Below are 25,811 nucleotides of genomic sequence, written 5' to 3'. Positions count from 1 at the left end.
ATTTGATCTTTAGAACAAAGTAGATGTTATTACAAACCCCATTTTTCAATTGAGGAAAATGAGGTAAACAGAGATGAATTGATGGGTCCAGATTTGCACAGCTAGTAAGGGCCAGAGTCTGGGTTTGAATTCATATCATTCTAAAGGAAGGATGATCATAATGAGAAGGAAAGAGGAAAGTTAGAAGATGGTAGAATACCACAAATCCAGAAGTCTAAAATTTAGGTGATTGAATCAATTCCCTTCACCACCATTTTACAGTTGAAGAAACTTGGGCCCAGAGAATTCAGCTGAATTGTCTGTCATCAGTAGACTCTGAATGTAGATCTCTGTTGAAAGAATCATGCTGTTTTCTATCCTGGGAAATCTTTGAGAAGATGAATTAGGTTGCAAGTTCATGATGCTATTTAAACTGACATGACTAAATCGAGACAAGGGCAACGATAATGTACTTTGAGAACCTTGATCTTTAACTTTGACCTTTTACAGCAAGGGGCAGATGAAGAGTTAGCACAGGGTGGAATATGAATGGATCAAATAAGAGTCTAAATAAATTAGGCCAAAAAAGTACATGGAGAATCTTGAAGAATTTTACAAACAAGTGGAATCAAAAAAAAAAATTAAGATCCACTGCAGGAAGAATAAATAATTCTTCCAAGTTCACTTTATTGGGAGTAGTATTTTTGGTTGACTTTATTTATTTATTTTTAAAGTTTTGACTACTAGTACTCTTTATCCTTTTTTTTAGACTCACATTTTTAGGGTCAAAATATAAAATATATACAGCATATAATATAAATAATTATATGTATATAGAATTCATCATTATATATTATGTAAAACATTTTATATTTCATGTCATTATTCATAATACATAGTATATACAATATATTTTAAAAGATCATATAATATAAATGTTGTATGTAACATAAATGTGTATTATATATTACATTGAAATAAGATATATATATATGTAATGTAAAAAAATCCTTAAAGTAATTTCTTGAGTAACTAAAAGCTAATACACACTGAAAATATAATATGTTAAGCCCAATAAGCTTTTCAGAAATTTTGGAAAGCTTCTAAAACACTTGTTTGTGTATCATAAAAAATAATGTCTCCAAATCAAATAAGATTTTATAATAAAACCAATCATTCTTATCATTTCAGTGATGTGAACTATATCTGTGTTAGGAGCATGATACACATGGTTAGAATGATGTCTGCCCACTCTAGGGATCATGGGAGAAGTAAGCAATGACATGCTTCTTAATTGTACCTTGATATGTATCCAAGTGTCAAAGTTGGGGGGAGTGCTATTTCTTCCTAATACTGACAAAAGAGAATTTGATATGAGAGAAATAGCAGAAGGAGAACAGATTATTTTCAGGAGGAATTATGGAAGAATTGAAATAGCAAAAATCTGAGGAATTCCCAAATCATTTGAAGCTACTTGCATCATTGACACACAAACCCACTTGGGATTCTCTGAATTCTGTATGATGTCTAGTGATGGTGAAAGAGGCAGAAGATGAAAAAAGGGAAATTTTCCTTCTGAATATCTAGCTGGGAACACACTGAATGTTATAGGATACATTTATGGGTGGTTAAGCGATATTTACTTTTTTTTTTTTTTTTTTTAATGTATTGAGCATCAAACCTATGCCTTTGAGGACATAACAAATGAAACTGAAGGTAAATGCTTGCCATAAGGGTGTTAACATTTAAATGGTGAACTAGGATGCGAAGTAGATACATACAAGAAAAAAAATGGCATTACAGAAGGGAAACAATGTAGAACAAATGGTTAGATGTATGATTGGAGAAACTGTATAAGTTGAAGATTTCCTGAGGTACCTGAATTCAAGTTCAACTCCTGTTGGAATCCTAGTGTTAACTCAACTTGAAACAAGGTGATAACTCAAGGAAGAGAAAGATGTTAGGATCCTAATGTTAACTCAATGGCATTGATACAATGCTTGTGTTCACCCCTTTAGAGAGCTCATATAAGCAAGAAGTATTTAAGTACTCATTGGAGTTCACAAATATGGGAGATTCACAAAGTTAACTTTGTAACTTTGTGAATTCACATCTCCCTTGAAGCTCCTAGGGCCAGAGAACACTCTGGGAGGAAACCCACAAGCCCTCTCTTGGAGACAAGAGAGATTCATTCCACCTTCCACCTTTGTGCTGATTGGAGGCTGAAGAAAGCAGAGGCAGAAGCAAAGAACAAAGCTGCAAGAGTTCTTAGAACCAAGGAGAGAGAGAGAGGTCTCTAAGAAAGCTAACCAGGCTTGGAAAGAAATAAGAAATAAACATTGGATTTTATCAGCTGGATGTATTTGAAGTGATTATTACTCTGAACAAAAACTAAGGCTGCCTCCAGAAAACCTCCCCAAGAAACCTGCTCCCAGAGAGAACTATTATATTTTAAAGAAAAAGAACACCACAAACTACAAAATGGACCAAAAGATTAGCATTGTGACATTATACAGTATGAGAATTTCAGCCAAGTCTCTAGTTAAAAAAAAAAAAGATTCTGATAAATTTATCAATTTATCTATATCTTTATCTAACTCTATCAATTTAGATTTAGAGATATTCCTCTTTCTACTCCAAGGAAAGCTCAAGATAGCTATAGCCCTTGAAATCATGTTCAACCAGATTCAACCACTGGCCAGAAAAAAAGATTCAAAGCATGTGCCCACTTGGCAGAGGGCTGTCTATTCTAAGCTATCTCTAAAGTGCTGAGACTCAGGGAGATCTATGGGAGAGGTAGTGACAGGAGGAGAGGATGATATCTTTCTAGAATTTCTTTCTTAAGTTCTCATTTGCCCCTTTATCTCTGTTCATTAGAGAATGCTACACTAGAAATCTCTAGTATTTATGTAGTACTTTTAGATTTGTGAACTATTTTACATATATTATCTAATTTTATCCTCACAACCCTCCTGGAAGAATGGTGCTATTATTAGCACAATACACAGGTGAGGAACGTGAAAAACAGTTAAATAACTTGCCAAAGCAATAATTATTAACTATCTCTTGCAGGAGTCAAATTCAGGTTTTCCAAGTTCTAAATTCAACAATCTATTCACTTATCTAGCATGGTTAACATTATTACCTAAGTCAAAACACCTTTCCCTCCATTATGACCCATTGAAATCTTAATCACTCTTTGAAGTCAATTCAGATGTCAACTTCTCAATGAAGTCTCCATGATGGCTTTCTCTTCAAAGACTTTGTGTAGCCCTTCAGTTCCTTCCCTTTCTATTGATTAAAAAGAGAATATGTCTGAGAAAATGAAGGGCCAGTCTTGAAGTCAAGAAGGGATAGATTCAAATCTTGTCTTTGACAAGCTGATTGTATGAAAATGTGTAAGTTACTCTCTGAGTGAGCAAAGCAATTGTTCAAATTGTCTTAAGTCATAAATGAGTTAATAAGCTGATGTTGACTGGACAATTCCCTTCTCTAATGAAATACCTTGTTTTGTTTTATTTTCTATAGTGAAATTCCATGGACATTTTGTTTGTTTTGTTTGTGTTTTTTGCATGCACAAAAAATAACTATATAATAGCTATAGATTGAGAATGCCCTTCAGAGACTATTTAATCCAATCTCCTAACTTTGTGGGGGAGGGGGGGAAGGGGGTGTGTGAATAGAGGACCAGAGAGAGTTTTTACCCAAGATTCTTTTGTCTTTTGCCAGTTATTTTCCCACTCCTATAGCAAAATGCTTTGAAAATATAAAATTCTTTATCTATATGATTTGTATTTGATGTATTTGCATATGTATTTACTATTTATTAGTTAATAAGCTCCATGAGAGTGAGTTTGTTTTATTTATGATGAATTCAAGTCAATAGAGAAGGCCAGAGCAAAGAGGGCTGGATGTACAATCAGGGTGTGGATTCATTCATTGACCTTATCATCCCCCCTTTGGGCAGATCACATTACTGCTCTGATCTCCTGATGATTTATAAATCACAGAGCTGGGATAGATTTATCTGAAGCTTTCAACTTTGGGTATATTTCCTTATTTATTGAAACAACAAAGAATAATTATATAGGAATGCTGAGTTTGCTGAAAGGGTGTGGAAATCAGGAGATAAGTTCTGAATGTAAAAACAAAATTTACTCAGTTTTGTGAAAGACTGAAGATTATGAATACTTGCTTAATTTTGTGCCAGATTATACAGCATAACATGAAAGATGTTTGGGTAATCTGCAGAGAAGATCCAAAGATCACACAAAAATGTACCACATTCATGCAGCAAAAGGAAAATAAAGTGACCTTATTGAACTTCTTGAAAGGATTTCTAAGTTGATTGATCTGAAGGGTAATGAAGGCATAGTTCATCTAGATTTATAGATAGAGGACAAAGAAGGACATATGAGTCAGAGAAAAAATATTTAGCAATCTCTGAAACACATCTTCCCATGTTTCTCTGAGTTTCCTATATTCATTTTCCCCTTGCAGCACATTTTTTTTCATTCACATGCAAAACACAATTGTACATCACTTTTAAAATATTTTCATTAAAGCTTTTTTTTTAATTTTCAAAATATATGCATGGCTAATTTTTTCAAAATTAACCTTTGCAAAACCTTGTGTTCCAATTCCCCCTCCTTCCCTTTATCCCCCCCCCCATGGCAAGTAATCCAATATATGTTAAACATGATAAAATATATATTAATTCCAATATATGTATACTATTTAAACAATTATCTTGCTGCACGAGAAAAATTAAATCAAAAAGAAAAAAATGAGAAAGAAAATAAAATTCAAGCAAACAACAACAAAAAGAGTGAACATGCTATGTTGTGATCCACACTCAGTTCCCACAGTCCTCTCTCTGGGTGCAGATGGCTTTCTTCATCACAAAATCATTGGAAATGGCCTGGATCATCACATTATTTAAAAGAATAACATCCAACAGAATTGATTATTATATAATCTTGTTATTGTCATTTGTACATTATTTTTAATAATACAAATATTTGATTTCCAGCTGTTTTCACAAATTATGATGCTGAGTAAATTTAACCTTTTGGGTCTTTCTTGGTAACAGAGACCTCATTGGGATAGATTTCTAAAAAAAATTTTTTGGAATCAACTAAAACTCTAAATTAGCAAATTTTGCATGAGATTATTAGTAATTTTTCTTTCAGAATTCAACTTTATTTTCCTAAAAAGCTCTAGACAAAGCAATTGAGACAATTTGCTGATCCACCTGCTTTGAAATAGGAGGATTGTGTCCCCCTAACATTTCTGAAAATGAGTTTTCTAATCTTTTAATATTTTTTGCTAATCTGATGGGTGACCTTTCAAGGTACTTTAATCTCTTTATTAGTGATTGCAAATTATGTTTTTTCAGTGATTATTGATTGTATTTTGGGAGCTTATATTATTTACATACTTGAATACTTTTTCCCACAATAATTCTTGATCTTGCTTAATTTGTGCCAATTTCCTATCAATTTCACATTTCAAACTCTCATTGTTTGATGAAATATTGCAGCAGCTACTGACTTCAAGACCTGCCTCTTGAATGTTCTCTGAACAGATTTTACCCTTATGTCCTAGACTGTTCCTCCTGTACCCCTAAGTTGCCTCAGGCTGGAAAATGTCTTACCCAATCTCTTTTTTGTTCTGCACTCTAAAATTTAATTTGAGGTATAATTTGATGGTTGTTTAGAAGGCAATCTTGAGTTCAGTTGCTTTGCTGTCTATGTTCCACTGTCTTGCTCTGTCCTCCAGCTGTCTCTCATAAACAAGATTTCACATGCCTTCAACACATGTGATTACCAATTTCCTAACTGTATTTGCTTCTTAGTTCTTATTGAAATCATGCAAATCGTAACTTCCTTCAAAGCAATGAGAAGGTATAATCTTTCTGAGTCATTTTCTTATTCATCCTCCTTTCAGTTTTCTCTTCATGACATTACTTTGTAATATTTTTATTTGTACCTTCCAGGCAAATAGAAGAACCTTGAGGACAGAAACTATCTTTTTTCTTCATCCCTTCCTATCTCTCTTCCATCCTATCTTTTTCCTTCCACCTCTCTTTCTCTCCTTCCTTCTCTCTCTCTGTTTCCCCTTTTCCCTCTTTCCCTTCCTCTTGTCCTCTTTCTTTGCTATCTTTCCTCTCTTCTGTTTTCCAAGTGAATTTTTTTATTAAAGCATTTCTTTTTAAAAATATCACAAGCTTAATGCTTTCATGGATGAATACCCAGTAATTTTTTAGCATTTAAATCATCTCTTTGTAAAATTGAAATTATTTGGTTCAATTTGATTTTTTAACCCAGATGTTTTCTAGTTATCTTTGAAGTAATTAAAAAAACAAACTAATTTTAAATTTTAATTTTAATTAATCACAAGACAATTATACCATTATTTAATCTGAATGAGTAGCTGGCATCTTGTATTTCATTTGGCAAGCTGGATTTTCATCTTCATATAATTCAGCTGATATTGTATGAGCCTTATAGCTTCTTCCTTTTTTCTCTCACATCTACTTGCTATAATATATCTTCAGTTGTCCTCTTCTCACTATCAAATTGAGTGAAGCCCAATATTTTATATTTTCCCACATAAACCCTTAACATGGAGAGAGTTCCTTGTGTAAAATTATCTATAATGAGCTTTATATGTCTTATTTTCTCCTTTTGATTACAAATTCCATGAGGGAAAGTACTATTTTTAACAAAATTTGATACTACCCTCAGTAAGTAGTACAGGATTTCATTGACATTATCCTTCTTTGATTCACCTATCTTGTCAATTATTCCTTCTTAGTCAGTCTCCTTTGGCATAAAAGTATCCATGTCCTTCCCATGTTGCATGAGAGCACCTCAGGGCAGTAGTCTTGAATTCTCTAACATTTGTCTAAGCAATCTCATCTATTCTTGAGATTTCCATTATTATCTCTATGTACATCACTTCCAGGTCTCTGTATCCTACCCTCTTCTCTTTCCTGAATTTGGTCTCATATCACCAACTATTGATCATAACTATCAGGCACTTCAAACAAAACATGTCCAATAAGAAACTCATTCTATTTTCCCCTAAAGTCATTTGTCTTCCCAATTTCCCTGTTCTGTCAATGGAACCTCTATCCTTCTTGTCTTCTGAGAATTATACTCGACTCTCTACTCTCACTCACATCACTCCTACTCTCTATAACAAATCAATTCCATAATATCTAGATATCTACAGGGCCAAGGCTGATCACATTTATGATCTATGACATGTTGTACAACTGATTGATTTCTTCTTATACCAAAAAAAGTATTGAATTGGTTATGAATCATTTTCACAGACAGAGAGAACAAATTGACCCCTTCAGAGCAGCAATTCCTTAGTAGAGTACAAAAATTAATTTCAATGCTTCGTGGTAGATAGTAAATACATCATAACAATAATTCAGACATTTTGAATAGAGATTACCATAATACATGTCTTCTCTATCTCATGGCCCATGTCAATTAACTTCCCTTGGATAGTCAAAGCAATCCGATTCAGAATCACTGTCTTGTATAAGAAATTTAGCTTTCTAAATTGAGGAATAAATAGATTATGAGTTTCCTGAAGTGCATTTGCAAAACATTTCCTATCATTTTCCATAGTGTAACACATGTCAATTTAAATCTCATTTTCTGAAGTTTCTGAAGTTTAGAATTTTCAAAGGACAGAACTTCAGACAATGGATAAGCATTATAAAGAGGTAAAATGATATCAGGAAAATAAATGCTGATAATTATATGATGCTAGAATAGAAGACGTTATCCAAGAAAGAAATGCATTTTTTCCTTGAAAAAAGTCTTAGATCAAAGCTAGATGAGCACTTATTCTTGATGTTGTAGACTCGATTTTTCTTCAGCAACATTTTGGAGTACATTAAGATACAATCTTCAAAAGTTTATCTGATGTCTATTGATATTTCCATGTGAGTCTCCATGACAGATAGAATGATCTATTACAATTGATGTTTACAGAAGAAATGCAATTGAAAAGTTGTTCCTCATCCTATTTTAATTAGAGTTTAAATCAAATGAGTTTGATTGATTGATTTATTCTTTGTTTTTTTTTTTTAGAACTGCATATTTCTATGGCCATATAATTCATCCATTGTTCTTCATTACTACAAAACTGAGTAGAAACTATCTTGCCATTCATTCTCAATGATGTACTTATTTCTCCATTTACTTCGAAGCCAAAAAGTGAGTTACTTGAGGTCAGAAACCATGAATAGCCTATTATAGCTAAAATATCAGTACACACTGCTGCTCTTAACTACTTTTCCAGTTTCCCTTAGGCTTTTTAACATTGCTTCCAAATCTGAATGTACTTCTTTGTTTTGGTTTTATATATACTTCCCCTCCCTAATATCTTGCCTCTACTCAAAGCTGGAAATATTTTGTAAGCTTTTTGGAGAAAATTTATCTCAATTGATTTTATTCTTTTTTATTGATTTGGATTAATTATTAAATTCAAGCTTGAAAAAAGTATAACAAATTAATTTAAATATATATAGTTAGATGTATATGTAGATATATATATGCATATATATATACACACATATATTCATCATATATATAAGCACATAAAATTTATCATGAGTTTGATGTAATTACATGGTTTTACTAGTCAAGTAAAAACAAAACAAAACATTTATTTATCAAGAACTGAGCTAGTCTAGCTGTGTGGTCCTGAGCAAGTCCCTTAACCACAATTGCCTCAGCAAAAAGAAAAAAAAAAAGAAAAGAAAAAGAAAAGAAAAGAAAAGAACTGAGCTAAGGATAATAAACACAACCATTCAAGAAATGGTTTGCTAGTTCAGGAAACAAACTATATGCTTGCAATAAATATAAAGGAAATATTCCAGGGCAGCTAGATGGTGCAATGGATAGAGAGCACCAACCCTGAAGTCAGGAGGATCTGAGTTCAAATCTGCTCTCAGATACTTAACACTTCCTAGCTGTGTGATCCTGGGCAAGTCATTTAACCCAAATTGCCTCAGCCAAAAAAAAAAAATCCCAAAATACAGCGGCATAGGTGGCTTTATGGTAATTAGTAACATTAATATAATCACTATAGTCATTTCTTTTTTTTTAATAACTTTTTATTGATAGAATTCACACTATAGTCATTTCTAAAGAAATATATTCAAATATCAAGTTTACATAGTTCAAGGAAGTTAATAATGGGATCTGATCTGTATGATATACAAACTTTTCTGCCCCATGCCTTTTATCCTCTTTGGTTGTTGGGTGCACCGTCCAGTAAATGCTACATACGAGATGATGGAGAAAGGAACAAGAATTATTTCAGCACCTACTATGTATCAGATACTATGCTAATCACTTCACAAAATCATTTCATTTGATCTTCACAAGAATCCTGGGAGTTAGATGCTTTATTTCACCCCCATTTTACTATTGAAGAAAGTGAGTCAGACAAATTAAGTGATTTGTCAGGGTCACACAACTAGTGAATGTCTAAGCTTGGGTTTGATACGAAATATTTCTGACTTCAGTCCAGCCACCAGCTTCTCTTAATGTGACTGCCCAGCAAACTGCCCGTCTTCCCCTTAGCTCTCTTGATGTCATAACATAAGACATGATCTGTCCATCTATTATCTCTCATTCCTGCTAGCCAAGCAGACAGCTTCCTTTCTCATCCATAACTCTCTCTAATATGAATTTTAATGTCATCTCCCTTCATTGGTAACATATTACAGACTATTTATAACTACTATGTAATTTTCCTTTGTCCTTAGGTTGATAAAAAATTTAAATTCTTTAGTTACCATAGTGTTCCATTACTCACGGATACGTTCTGTTAGTCAACTAAGAACAAACAAATAAAAAAAAATACCTGATATTTTCTCCTTTTTGGCAGAAATTCTGCTATTTGTGATTTCAATTTGTCATCCATCTCATTTATAATGCAAGTGAATCTTAGCACATTATGATAGCTAAGGAAATTGGTGGTATTTGTGAAAGGCTAAGGGTTAAGAGTGCATATCTTTTGTTCTTTTGAATATATTTTGATTAAGTTCAAAGCAACTGATAAATATGCCACAGGGATCTTCACTAAAGACCACATGTTAGAGGGACAGCTAGATAGTGCAGTGGATAGAGCACCACCCTGAAGTCAGAAGGACCTGAGTTCAATCTGTCCTCAGACACTTAATACTTCTTTGCTGTGTAACCTTGGGCAAGCCACTTAACCTCAATTGCCTCAGCAAAGAAAAAATGAAACAACAACTACAAAAAGATTAGATATTAGGAATCAAGTTTTTGAGCAAGTTACCCCTTTCACAAGTTCAGCTAATGTCTTCTAATGATATTCTAGATAAAAATGCACACAATGTGTAATTAAAATATTTAAGGCTCAAAACCAAATTAGACACATAGCATTAAAAAAAAAATCTTCTGAAATTTGAATTCAGTTATAAATCTTGATGAGGATCTGGTTTTTAAAATAAAGTGGAAGGAAAGTGTTAAGTAGGGAAATTTGTGTACAACCAAGGCTTTATGGGAAATGAGATCATACACAGCTGTCTCAGCTTATGTTTGTATTCCCCAGGGGGGAAAAAAATGAATGAATCAGAGAAACATTTCTCTGCAAGAGACATTTACTTGAGGAGGTTGTAAATATGCAAATCATTTTTACAAATTGCCATTCTGCTCAGGTTACAAGTAGGTGGGATTTGGAATCAGAAGGCCTACCTATAGCCTTTATGACCTTGATCCATAATCACCTCTTTAGGGCTTATTGTTCTTAAGTGAAAACTGAAAGAGGTTGATAGCTAATTAATATTTTCTTTCCTCAGAAGTAGCTGATATTGCAGTAGATTAAGAGTTAGAACTAGAATCTGAAACACCTTAGTTCAAATTTTTGCCTCAGACACAATAACTTGACATTGGGCTTGTAACTTGTTTCTATTTCGTCAACTTTAACATTAGGGTATGAATAACATGTATTTCATAATGATATTATTTAGGAGCGAAATTGCTGATTTCAAATGATGTATTTGTGGTTAAGCACCAATTGATGCAGGCACCGCAAATGTTAGGGTTCAGTCATGTGAAGAATTCCCAATGGCCATTCTCTTTGACAAAACATTGGCTTATTTAGGAGAAGAGGTTATAGACAAAATGAAAACATTAAATAGTACCAGGAGTGGGAGATATGAAATAGACCTGGAAGGGCTTATAGTTCGTAAAGAAAAGGGGTTTTAACATTTATTGATGTAAAAGACAACTTTCCTAGTGAAACTCACAATTAACCAGCAAAAAGGAAATACCCCAATGAGGTTGGAGTATGCCCTTATGGGGCAAACTAAATCTATAGAGGAGTTTAGCACCCTAAAAGAGTTAGTTATAAAAAGGAGAAAGTCACCATGAGGGATAGGAGTGGGGGATGAGAAGAGAGACACCTTGAAGCATGGTGGGGTGAGAGTTCAGATAACACATGGCATGGGAAAAGACACCACGAGGCAGAATGCCATGGTGGGTGGAACCAAAGAGGTTCAGAAAAGATGGCATGAACAATCAATAGATTTATAGGGGAAATTTAACCTGAAGAGTTTGACATAACTCCATAACTCAGGTTTCTGACTGGACATAGCATGGTGGGGCTACCCACAACCTCCAGAGAGGGTCAGATCGTGAGGTTAAACTGATCCCCATCAGTGTTTTTCTCCACCTACCTTAGGGAGACATTCCATCAATAGTTCTTTCTCTGCCAAATGCACTTCATTACTTAGGACCTCATCAGTAGGATTGTTATGAAGATCAGTTGAGGTGATAATTATTTTGACACATAGTAAGTACTTTATAAGCATTTCTTATGCACATACCATGTGCCAGATATAGTGTTAAATCCTAGTGATAAAAAGAAAGATACAAATTCAGCTTTTGTCCTCCAAGAGCTAACATTATAATAGGGGAGACAATTTGCAAACAAGTATGTACTAATTTACTAATTATAAGGGAATTCGGGATGTGGAAATAAGGAAGGAAAGAGTTCCAGAAATGAGAACTAAGAACCAAAGTTCACAGTTATGCATGTGAAAATCAGCAAAAAAACCATCGGTATTAAATCAGAGACTAATACACAAGAAACTTGGATAGGTAAGGTAGGACTCATACTTAAACATAGGCAACTTTTGGAAGAATGTACCTTCCTCAAAGGATGAGAATAAATAGTGGGATAAGAAAAATCGTACTACATATGAAGATATTCCCTTTTACAGAAATCTATAAATGTGAAAGACAAAGTTTGGTGAACCAAATGTGAGCTACAGATCAAAGGAAAGAAACATAAATCTGATGTTGTGATTATTGATGGAGGAAATGGATAATTACTTCTGGTCACTGATCATAGAATTAATTCAGACAGAATATAGATTTGGTTGAGGCCTTCAATTACACACATATTTGCTAGCACTGTGTATGTCTCATTATATCTCAGTATCTTTGTCTCTTTCTGCGTCTCTGCCTCTGTTTTTCCATATCTCTTTGTTTCTATCTCTGTCTCTTCCAAAATAGAACAAATCATAAGTTCTTGATTTGCCTTTCTAATAGAGAACTTTAAAAATAAGTAATAGAAATTGATATTCTGAATACAATACTAATCAATGAAGAGTAATTGATCTGTGAAGTAGAAATAACAGGAACGTTGGGAGAAAAGGATTATGATGTTTGAAAAGTTGTTTTAATCAATTTGATGTCCTTTGTTGTCTGATAGCCTATTTATTAAAATGACAAGTTTTAAGAAATTCACAAAAATTGTCTCTTGGTCTATGATTCTTAAACTAATACCATCTTAAGATGAACAAAATGAAAGGGGGGGGGGTGATGGTGAAGAGGTATTTGAGTACAATGGCATGTAGTGTCTAGACTAGCTTTCTGTAGGATCTCTGGATGGGCCTTGGTTTTAGTGGAGAAGTGATGAAAGAAAACCAACACAAAGATGATTAAGGATGGTCAAAGATGATGAAGTCTGGATTCTTGAATCTTCTCTGGGTCTGTGTCTGAGTCTCTGAATCTGAGAACGAGCTTGAGCACACACACTCTCCTCTCCAGTCCTCTCAGCTCTTAGTACAATTATACTTAGTACAATTGCACCTTAGTACAGTTTTATCACTATAGCACCCTGAGTACGTGCCAACTGTAGAACCATTATATCACCACTTAACACTAAGTATATGCAAACTAGAGAACGATTATCTCATCAATCACACTGAGTAAAAACCCTGCTATAAGTATCCATACTTCAAGTAGAACACAAGTGGCCACACCTTCCTTGACTTCTCAGGAAAAGGTGTGACCACCAAGGGAAATGGGAACCCAAACCAGATATTGTCAGTGGGTTTCCTCTGGGCTAAAGGGTCTTATACTTTACCCAGAGTTCCCCCACTATCGGTGGCCCTCTACAATGGGGTGGCTCAGAGAGGTTTTCACTAAGCTCATATTTAGAAGACTGTATGCAAAAGATACAAATGAGAACATATGAAAGGGGAGGAAATCAAGTTATATATTCATGAGAGAATAATGTCACTGATTCCAAAACCCTAAATTAAATGAGTTTTGTGAAGACTGAATTACAATATGAGCACCTATTTTAGATATGTTTGGAGAAAGAACAGGAAAAGGAGCAAGATAGTTTGTCTATGTTTAAATGATCATGATCATGGTAATAGGTAAAATGTGGACCTTGACAGTGTCCATGGAGATGAATGAAAGGGAAAATGAAAAAAATCAACACTATATATAAATATATGTCTATGTATATACCCATACATATAAAATTGCTGTTGTTATTTTTTATATTATGTTTTCTGTATTTTCTGTATTAAAGAGACTTCATTGGAGAAAGAGAGTTTAAAATAGTAATAGCATGGTCACTGACCACTAAAGATTTGTGCATTTCATGACCTTCCCATCACCAACATTATCTTCCATTTAACTAAATACAATAAAACTTCATGGATTCACCCTTGCAACAAACTTGGCATTTAATAGACCATGTCATCTTAAGGAGAAGAGTCAGACAGAATGTGAGAATGACAAAGGCAATATATGACACAAAGAACTGGTCTGATCATAGACCTATCCTTTCCAAACTAAATATTTGCATTCAACAAAAGTGGTAGCATCAAGGCAAGACAGAATACTTAACGTCAACACATTAGAGTGCTTCTCCAGTTAGGAACAGGGTGTTGCTAACTTGAAGGGAAAACTGAGCCAATATACATTCAGTAACAGTGGAACATAAAAGAAGTGGTCAACTTTCAGAAATTTGGTATACAGCACTACATTTATTCATCTGAGTTAGAACTCTTGCAAACATCAAGACTTGTTTGACAGAAATGATGGAGAGATTCATAAACAAAGGTGGAAATTGCACAGGGTTTACAATCAGGATAGTTCATCCCTCCCTAAGAAGGCACCTTCAACAAAGATAAAGTACAAGGAAAACTTAGATGCAAGATTCTTGACTCGGTAAGAAGACAGAAGAAATTTAGTTTTACACTGATGGTAATGATCCAAAGTGCTTTTTTGTTACCCTGCAGGTGATTTATGGGCCAAAGACTTATGGTCCTTGTCAGATTCTCAGTGCTGATGGAGCTACATTGATCAGTGATAAGGATATCATCCTCCTCTGAACACTTCCATGGTGTTTTCAACAAATCATCATTAATCAATGCTGAAGTCACTGAACACATATCTCAAGTTGAAGTAAATCTCTCTTTAGCCGAACTTCCAACTGAAGAAGAGAATTTGAATGCCATTAGATCCTTCTTGTATGGCAAAGCAACTACTGTGGATTTTATTTTAGTTGAGATTTACAAGACAAAGGATTTGCTACTTATATAAAAGGTGACAAAATCGTTCTGGGTTATATGTCAAGAGGAGGTTATCCCCTAAAATTTCAAGGAGGTCTCTGTTGTCCACCTCTATAAAGGAAACGGAAATGTATTTTTGAATGTGACAATCACAAAGGAATCTTTCTCTGTTATTGTTGACATGATTTTTCCTGAGTCTTCCTTAATTGGCTGATTCTTCATCTGAAAGATGGTCATCTACATGAGAATCAGTGTGTCTTTAGAAGAATTGATTTTGTGTTTGCTGCCCAGCAGCTTCAGGAAAAACATCAGGAACAGAACACATTTATTGGTCTGATCAAAGGTTTTGATAGTGTCAGTCATGAGGAATTTTAGAAAAACAATGCAAAATTTGGTTGCCAGAAATGTTTATCATTATTAAAGGTCAGTTTCATGATGGCTTGTTTTGCCAGTTTGAGTTTAATATGTGTTGCTTTTATGCCTTCCCAGTCACTAGTGAAATGAAGCATGGATATGTGCTTGCTTCCATGCAATATTGTGATGATTTCAGCAATATTGTTGAATGCCTTCAACAAGAACAAAAATGGCATCAAAATCAGCTGCAATAGTGATGTTGAATTATTCAACTTTAAAAGTTATGAGGCAGAATAAAAGTAGAGGGAGAATTGGTGAATGATTTTTTAAAATTTGTTTGCACATAATTATACATTAAATATAACCTCTAAGATTGAGATGCAACAAGATAAGGGTCAATTCTCTGCTGCTTGTGCTAATTTTGGACTGACAATTAAAATAAAACAACAACAACAAAAACCAAAAAAACAAAGGTTCTCCACCAGTTAGCACCAACTCATCTATATATATATATATATATATATATATATATATATATATGTCAGTTACTAGTTCATTTTTCTTGCCAATATACTTTTCAGGGATATCTACATGTAAGATAACATTGATACACACATTGCTAGAGATAGCTCAGTGTCGGGAGTGTCCCAAAAAAAGTGTATGAGAGAAATATGAATCTGCCTACTAATCAAAGGTTTGTAGAACCATTGTCTTGACTTCCTTGTTGTATGCCTGTATATCCTGGAAAGTATGTCAGATCCATATCAGGAAACTGAACTGCTTCCATTTGAATTGTCTTAGGAAGATTCTGAAGATTACTTGGCAAGAAGATGTTGTTCTTGGCCTTCATTCTTGAAGAGGACCATGACATCAGGGAAGTGCCGCCATGACATGCAAGTGAACTGGATTGAAGTGAGGGAGGGCTGGGCAAGGGCACTTTGCCTCTCTTTTCCCTCCAGAGCCATCTGGATCTAATGATCAGACATAGATTAGAACAACTACAGATGGCCCTCACTTAACAAGGTCTTTTCTTGAGCTAAACTACCGAGCATTCAAACTCTACTACAAAGAGCATTAATTCTGATGGAGTGGCCACATTGTTCAAACATATGTTTGCCTTACAGACTATTTTACAGGGAACTTACTGAAGACAGGCACTCACATGATGATCAGAAGAATTAATACACACCAATTCTAAAGGTCTTTCTGAAAAATTTTGGGATAGATTGAATGACATGGGAGACACTGAGCAGAATCATCTAGTAGTGGTGTGCCCATATTAAAAAAAGGTACTGTACTATCTGAACAAAGAGAATTACAGAAGCTCAAAAGAATTGGGAGATTCACAAGTTTAGAGGCTTCTCCACTGCAAATGTTCAAGTGGAGCATTTGTGCCTGACACAATGTATCTTGACTCCACTGTAGTGATGTCATTTTGGTCCTCTTCGAGAATGAAGGGTTACCTAACTAAATGTTTAAAAGAATTATCTTGATATTGGGAGACATAAAACAAAAGGATTAAAAAATGGTGAAAGTCTAAATCAATAAGAAAATGCAGAGAACCATATATAGTAAAATAGTCTAATTTACCTCATGTGAAAATAGTGAATTCTTTAAACTGTAGGCTGGGAACTTTATGTTAATTCTTTGAAAATTTCTATAAGAAAAGATTAAATAGACTTTTTTTTTTAACACTTGGAAAGGAGGGAAATCAAGTATGAAACAGTCTCTCTGGGTTTTTAATTCATCACTAGCAGAAGACTTAAAATGTGAATGGAAGGCTGTCTTTCTCCCTTAATCACCTTGGGGATATTTGAAGAAAAGAGATTGAGGAAGTGTTCAGTAAAGTACTCACTGCAAAGAAGAAAAATAAGGGGAAAAATTATGAAAAGGAAATGAGAGACATTAAGGGTTGAAGTGGACTTTAAAACCAGGAAGTCTCAAGTACAACCTCATACAAATGTTTGAGTCTAAAGATATGGAAGGAAAAAGCCATTTCTTTCCATTGAGTCAGATAAGTTGGAATAACCCAATTCCTGAAGTGACAAGACCACTTGAGGTCACAGGAAATTTGTCTATTTTAATAGAAAACTGTTTCTCTACTCTGGTTACACTGATGAGTACTCTCTTTCTTTAATGTCTGCTGTGGCTCAGTGTGCTCCCATGGGTTTCCTACTAAGCAACATGATATTAACTAATTCACTAATGGCCACCCTGAGCATCTAGCAGGAAAGATGCCAGCAAGAGTTTTGTACTATTGTCAACACTCAGCAAATACTTCCTTCCTGAGAGGGAAGACAGATCATTCTATGAGATTATAAATTATTTTTATTCCTTTGCAAGTGGCCTCAAAAATTTTAAAAGTAAAGTTTGTGGTGGAATCTATGGAAATAGTTATTAGAGTGGAGGCATGAGAGAAATTATTTTACTTTTTATATTAATAACCAAATATTAAATTGGGTTGCAGAATTTTCTCCTTCATTTCCTCATTTAAGTCTCAACTCATAAAAAATCAATCTCTAAAGCACATGATTGATTGATGAGATTGCCTTGATCCTCTGAACATTCTCTTCAATTTTGAATAGTGATCCACTCACCTAGGAAATCTTCTGTTTAAAGTATAAACAGACTCCAATCTAAGTAAGTCCTTACCCAGAGGGGAAAAAAACCTAATCTTTTACCCCCTCATTATAATTTAGGTGACAGCTCATGAAGGGGAAAAGCAACCAGAGTGTTCTGGATGGAGATGGATTTTCATCTAGATTGCTAGAGGCAGCTGAATGTCATAATCAAGCCATGTTCTCAGGAGGAACTGAAAACTTCTACTTCACATCATCCTTAAATGACCACCAATAAGGGTTAATTTTTACTTGTCAAGGGCATTCCCTTTAAAAAAAAAAAAAAAAAAAAAAAAAGAAGTTAAGACTGTCCATAGGTTTGTATTTAGTTACTGAGATAAACCACTGACCATCAATTTATTGATTGTAGGCACTAGTCTAATTAATAAATTAATCATTAATTGTTAAGAAACCGTCTCTCTGGGTTTTTAATTCATCACTAGCAGAAGACTTAAAATGTGAATGGAAGGCTGTCTTTCTCCCTTAATCACCTTGGGGACATTTGAAGAAAAGAGATTGAGGAAGTGTTCAGTAAAGTACTCACTGCAAAGAAGAAAAATAAGGGGAAAAATTATGAAAAGGAAATGAGAGAAACTAATTAAAGAATGATGGCTTAAATAACAATGTTACTTTGGTGTTTATCACAAGAGATTTTTAATAGTAATAATTCATAATATGGAGCAAGAATGATGAAGTCGAATTCAGAATACCTATATTTAAATCCTAAACCTAATGTTCATTGGTTTTGTGATACTGCATAAGTGACTCATACTTTCTGGCCCTTATTTTCCTCTATAATGAATCAAGTCTCAGACTTAGAGTTACTAACAGCCGAGATCACATTTTGGCTCCAGCATTTACAAGCTGTGTAACTATAAGCAAGTCATTTAATTTCATTCAGTCTCAGTTTCCTCATTTGTAAAATGAGTAGTTCTTGTCTCACAGGCATTGTTATGAGGAACACGTGAGGTAATGTTGCTGTTGTGGAAACATTTCTATGAGGTAACATAGGTAAGGTATATTACAAACCTGAAATTTCTGAATAAATCCTAGCCATTACTGTTGGAATCTTTACAAACTGTTAAGTCATTAGAGTTGATAGAGACAACAATTATCTAATTTAGCATGGTTCAGTATCACTGATCTGATCTTACAAGGAGATGTTTTGGGCCAGAACCTGAAACAAAGTACTAAGTAGAACTAATTGATACAATGCTTGTGTTCATACCTTTACTCATTGGAGTTCACACATTTGGGAGATTTCAGGGTTTAGTATGAGATATCTGAATTCACACCTCCCTTGAAGCTCTTAGGGCCAGACAGCATGCTGGGAGATATCCCACAATCCCACTCTCTCAGATATAAGAAGCAGACAGAGTCCCAGTCGAGAGAGATCAGCTGAATTAGATTGAGAGGGGAGTGTCAAGTGAGTTCAGCCAGAAGCCCTCTCTCGGAAGAGAATTACTTCGGAACATTGACTGGGGTTGGAAAGGAGCACTCTGGGAGGAAGCCCACAAGCCTTTTCTCAGAGGCAAGACAGATTCACCTTCGTGCTGGTTGGAGGCTGAAGGACAAATCTTTGGATTTGGAGACATTGGGAGGGAGCTCTTGGAACCAAGCAGAGAAATGGGCCTCTCAACTAACCGGGCTATTTTGGAAGCAGAAAATAAAAGTTTGCAATTTTATCACCTGGCTGCGTTTTGAGGTAATTATTACTTTCAGGTGAAACTAAGGCTGCCTCCAGAAAACCTCCCCGAAAAACCTGCTTGGTCCCAGAGAGAACCACTATTATTTTAAAGAAGAAAAACACCACACATTACCATCATTATTACCTAAAAAAATTAGGCCAGATTGGTTTTAAAGTCCTTTCTAGCTCTATGATTCTGTTAACTGATATTAAATACAGAAACAAATAAAGCCTAGAAAACACTTAATTCAATCAATTAAGCTTTTATGAAGAGGCATGTTGGACATTGTTAGGCAATGGGCATAGGGGAAAAAAAGTTGTTTTTTTTTGTTTTTTTTTAATTTCTTATCAATGGTCATTTATAAAACATTAGGATGTAGAATAATGAAAGTTTATGAACAATATTTCCTAACAAGAAACCCAAATGAATTGGTATTGGGAATGCCAAAAAGATCAATTGAAAGGATGGTTGAAACTCAGAGAAGCAGGTCACCTGGAAATCATTCAAAAATACATATGAATTGAAGACAACAAATAGCAATTAGCTGGAATAAATATATCACCATTTCAATAAAAATTTCAGTAAAGACAATGATGTCATATTTAATTACAGAACTATCACAATGGAGTTCTACCACCTCAAGTTATAAAGTTGGATTAACATTAAAATTATGGTTTGGAAAAGTAAAGAGAGTTTGCCAAACATATACAGAAGACATTCTTCCTGTAAGCTATGTAATTTTAAAGGCACTGGGAGATTAGTTTTCAAAATATCTTTGATCACAATCTCCCTAACATAATGATAATCTTTTGTCAGCTCTTTTTTCTTGAGAATAAGATAATATTTTGCCTTCTGAATTATGAACTTTATATTACATCCTGAGGCACCTCCCTTTTTAGGGGAAACTCAGTTTTTCATTGAGATAATCCTTTCCTTTACACAATAGAAATTTTCCTCTTCAATTTGGTTCATGCAATTTTATATTCCCCATACCCAGCATTTCTGAATAGTGAGTCAATTTCTACTCACCCTCACCCTAAACAGATATAAGGTATTTAATATCAATTGTTATTTATGATTTTCTCAAAAATAGGTTGGTAAAAATTTCCTTATGATAGAGATTCACAGAACTACTTTGTGGAAGGGGGAGAGTATTAATTTCCCATTTTTTGAAATGCATATATGCTTAGAAAGATAATCAGATAAAACATACACATAGACATTTAAAAAGTCATTTAGTAAATCTAACAACTCTCCAAGATTCTTACCTGAGATCAAGGACTGTATCTTCTTATACATATCTTCTTATATCCCCTACAATATCATATTATTTTCCACATGACTTAAGTTCAATATCTTATTTATTGAATGGTTAATGTACAAAGACATTTTAATCATAACTTGCTTATTTGCATTTCTTTCCCTTACAAAAGCAACAGCTCAGACACCCATTAACATGAATGTAAATCATAAGGCAAAACATTATAACAGAATTGGAAATGTCAGAAATGGCAGATAAACAGACTCATATGGAGGCTGTAATATGTCTGCTTTCTATGAAAGCATAGAAACAGTGACTGAAAGCTAGTATTATACAGTATTCATGCATAAGAAAATTCCAAACATCTGAGGGTCAACTCCTTTCCAAACTCAGCACTAAAATTTTATTGCAACTGGTTATTGTAGAGATGGGAATTTTTCTCCAAAATCAGATCATATAACAGCATTAGTCAGGCAGTCAGTAACCATTTATTAAGTGCCTACTATGTGGGTGGTGCTGTGATAAATGCTGAGAATACAAAGAAAAGCCAGACAGTTGCTGACATGGAGAAACTCAGCCTAATGAGGGAGACAACAAGCAATTTAAAAAAAAAAAGTTATATGTGAGATAAAGACAAAATAATTTACAGAAGGAAGGCATTAGAATCAAAAAGAATTGGAAGGCTTCCCCTCAAAGCAGTAGATGGAAGTGTTGACAACCTTTTCTAGAGTTTGGTCAAAGAAAGATTATATTCATGGGTCTATTCATCCTAAGAAGGCATATGTGTTCAGTTAGTTCATGGTGGATTCAGGCAGCAGGAAGTTAAAAAAATATATATCACGAGTTGAGGGGATGTAATTACATAATGGGCTAATCAGGTTGTCAAGACAAAAATCACAGTTCAACAGTGGCAATAATTGCATAGTGATTTATCAGTTTCTCCTATACTAGACTGTTTTTCAGAAGGTGAATTGTGGTCACATCATGTTTGGTCACTAGACTGGGGTCCATATGATCCAATCTGATTTGGTTCTGTAGCATAGCAGGGTTGTTCCCAGTCCAGCAAGTGAATACTGCAAGGGATTTCTAATGTGCTCAACTTAAATAATGCTCAGTTTGTCTCCTGATTCTTAGGTCAAGCTGGCCTTTTTTGGATAATAGGGAAGCTCAAACAAATCAAAGTGGTAAATAAAAAATATTAGCTGCCTCAGTTTCACAAGATATAAAGAACATTTCAGGTATAGGGCATAGCCTGAGAAAATTCTGGGAACCTTAAGATCAAATGTCTGGAGAATCATGTCTGGAAAAGATCTAGGTGGCCACTGTCAATGAACTGAAAATATGTGTGATTGAGTTTAATAAGATGGACCATTGGAAAGGTGAAGATAGAGCTAGATGATGAGGTACCATACTATTGGTTACAGTTCTTAAAGAATAGATTGAAATAGGGTTAAGTATCAAGTTACCTTCTAATGGAAGGCATAATATTACAATGGAAAGAGTACCTACTATAGAGTAGAGACCCTTATCTAATATTTACTAGGTGACCCTGGGCAAATAACCCAATCCCCCTATACAAAAATCTTCTTTTCTATAAAACTAGAGGCTTGCTTTAAGAGGCTTCTGAAGTCCTTTCTAACTCTTGCTGTGTGGGTAGTGTGTTCCACTTCCTTCATCTTTGACTTTTGTGTGGCTCCCTGTGGTTTGCTTCTGTAAAAATCTACAATAAAGGGTTATTTCTTTTGTATCCTTTTGTACTCTGGGAAAGTGTAGTTCTCCAGGGAGATTTTAATTGACCATGTGAATCTGTAGTTTGTTGGGAAAAGCTGGAAATCTATTTATGGTCAGAAGAATAATTACAGGAATTCACTTACAATTAGATATGACCCAGACCCTACTGTCTAGGACGTACATGTGAGAGCTTGCTGAGGTGTCCTTTTGCACACAGTTACAATAACAACAGGGGACAGAAAAATTAGATAATAGGAAACATGATTCTCCACAGGTGAGAACAATTTCTTTTGTTTATTAGTATACTTAAAATGAGTTTTGCAAGGTGCTAATAGCTTGATAGGATAAAAGAGTAAACCAATACCTTGAAGAGGGTCAGCAAGTTATTTGTTCAGCCAGTCAAGAACAATGTAAGTTTATCTTAACAATAAGAAAAAAGAATAGCAATTTCTGATTTGTTTTTGGTCTGTTTAACATTAAAAACCACTAAATAAACATGTTTTTAGTTTTGTTTTATCTTAAAAGAATGATTAGCATTGATTCCTCTGACCAGAATTTACTTCGGAGAATATATATATATATAGTATGTATGTACATGTACATACATATATATGTTGTGTGTATGTACATGTATATACATATATATGTTGTGTGTATGTACATGTATATACATATGTATATATTATGTACATGTATATACATATATATGTTGTGTGTATGTACATGTATATACATATGTATATATTGTATGTATGTATATACATATAATTTTCTTAGAAATTGGTTCCAAAAACCTTCAGAAAAAAAGTATAATTCTTAGTATTACTTTTTGTTCACCATACTAAACAATATCATTTTATTGCCTTGGGAGAAAATCCTTTGCCAAAGATTTCCCAGGTTTTTTTGAAAAGTCTTTTAAGAAAAATAAATTGATGTTCATACAGACTTACCAATGTAATGGGATTCAATAACCATGGATAGAATTTAATTTAGATATAAAGAAGTATTTTCGGACCCAAAACATTGCTAGAAGCCAGAGAGAGATTATAGAGTCAAACCCTTTGGTTATCTTGTACATTCAAATAAATCCCGATTGATTAATGAAACTTTTCTTCTCAGAGAGAAGTCAGGTAATAAATTTCCTGTAAGTTCCCTTCCACTTCAACAACCATGTCAAAACACAGGTACAGGGTGTGGCAGGAATTCAGATTTTCTAAAGCAGTTATGGGTAGGTTGTGATTGGCATTAGTTTACATAGAGCCCATATTCAGAAAACTAGTGATGGACTAGTATACAATAAAATGCTCAAGAATCTTCATAGCCAGTTCAGCAAATTTTGAAAATAGAATTACCTTAAAGATATGGCAAAAGGATTAGGAAGTGTGCTCATTCTGGCATGGGAATAGGGAATAATTCCAAGTAAAAGTTCATAGCTAACATTGTGCTCTCCTAGTTTCTGATCTCCTGGAATAATTACATGTTATTTTTGTTAGGAAAAAATGAGGGGAAAAAGAGGTAATGTGTAGTTAGGATATTTGTTTGATTTCAAAGAAGAAATACTATTTCACTTCATGATAAATTTTCACTATCTATATTGTCCATGCTACTAGTTTTTTAATTATTCATGTTTTGTATTTTGATATTTCTCATATATTTTTTTCTTTTTACAAGATATACATAAAAGAAAAAGGATAGATTTTCATATATATGGCTTAGGGAATAATTCTCATTATAGTCACATTTGTATGTGAGTCTTATTTCTCCAGCAAGATTTTAACTCACTGAGGATAGCAATCATTCTCTAAACTTTTTTTTTCCCCATATACCCCATGGCACTTAGTATGGTGGTTTTGTGTTTGCCTGGGTCTGTGGTTTCACTGATGTAAAAAAAAAATCATGTATTAAAATGAACTATATATACTAAAGAAACACAATTGTTCTATAATTAACATATTATGGAATTTTCACAATATGGAAATATGTTTTGGATGAGTGTCTATATGAAACCTAAATCAAATCCCTTACTTTCTCAAGGAGGAGAAAGGGTAGGAAGGAAAAGAGAGAATTTGGAATACAATTTTTTTAATGTAAAATTATCTTACATGTAATTGGGTGCAAATAAAATATTAAAGAAAAAGAATTTATTATTATTATTATTTTTACTATTCACTGGACTTTTTCTCTTTATTTCTATGTACCTGGTATTCACCTTTCTTTTTTTTTTTTGTCTGAACAAAATTGATTTATATGTAAATTAAATGATTTTTTCATTAAGATTAAAAAACCATTTTGGAATAAAAATTTTTTAAAGTCTCTGTAAGCACATTTTCACAATACAACAAGTAAGAGACTAGAATGGCATTTCTTTGTTAACTGTATGGATATTTCGTAGACTGGCATCACAGAAGTTCAGTCTCTTGATGTTACAGTCGAGGGGCTCCATAATCATCTGGCATTCTCTCGATGTTATACCTATGGTTAGAAATGTACATGATGGGAACTCCAGGAATCTTCCGGATTCTTCGCTTAAGATCTCGATCGACTGTAGCCACAATGTAACACTTGTGCTGTGTGACCCTTTGGACTAAGCAATCATCTGCATATGTTCCTTTGTGTGAGCATGGTAATCGTTCAAATCGTGGGTCCTTGGCAATCCTCAGGGCTACTCTGTACTTCTGTCCCAGTTTTTCAATTTCAGCCATTACACAGTCAGTAATGCAAGGAATGCATTTGGCGTACAGACAATCCATCATTGACTGCACTAAGTCCAACTTGGCCTTGATGGAGAAATTGATAAAGTTGGTATCAACCAAGATGTAGTAAGGAGGTCCCAATTGTGTAGTATATTGGAAGAATAAGCAGGATGGGTGCTGGGGAACTTCTCTTTCTTTGAGAGCACTGGGATCTTTCTTCTCTTTTTTTTTTTTTGGTTTTAATCTATCCTTTTCTTTTAATCTTTCATCTCTTAAACTAAGCATTCGCTTCATGGTCGCGTATTTCCTCGTTTTCTTTTGTTTCCCCATGTTTCTCGATCCCTTCACAATCTGAGGTATCGGTATTCACCTTTCTTTAAAAAGAATTTTTAAAAAAAGAAATGGGAAATTGTTTTCAATTTTTTTTCTAAAATATAAACTTTAGAAGGTATTTGGATCAAAGGGATACCAAAAGTCTTGTCCAGTCTCACAAAGACAAATGTATCTAAGGACTCAAAACTGAGTATTTCTAACTTCAAGGGTTACTTCTTTATCCAGTCTACCAAGGTGCCTCTCAGTACTTGGAGTTGTACATAAATATTTACC

The 25,811-nt window shown here is 34.1% G+C and overlaps 1 protein-coding gene across 1 annotated transcript; it reads right to left on the bottom strand.

Moving 5' to 3' along the window:
• Positions 1 to 24,722: 24,722 nt before the first annotated feature.
• On the bottom strand, positions 24,723 to 25,559 carry LOC127557729 (rRNA-processing protein FCF1 homolog). Its single transcript, XM_051991035.1, has one exon. It carries the CDS (start codon positions 25,533 to 25,535, stop codon positions 24,936 to 24,938), a length of 600 nt encoding a protein of 199 aa, XP_051846995.1. The 5' UTR covers positions 25,536 to 25,559; the 3' UTR covers positions 24,723 to 24,935.
• Positions 25,560 to 25,811: the final 252 nt, after the last annotated feature.

This window comes from Antechinus flavipes, chromosome 3, assembly GCF_016432865.1.
Source record: "Antechinus flavipes isolate AdamAnt ecotype Samford, QLD, Australia chromosome 3, AdamAnt_v2, whole genome shotgun sequence".
Lineage (NCBI taxonomy): Eukaryota > Metazoa > Chordata > Mammalia > Dasyuromorphia > Dasyuridae > Antechinus > Antechinus flavipes.
The sequence above is the reverse complement of the archived record's forward strand: the minus strand, read 5'-3'. Positions and strand labels throughout refer to the sequence as shown.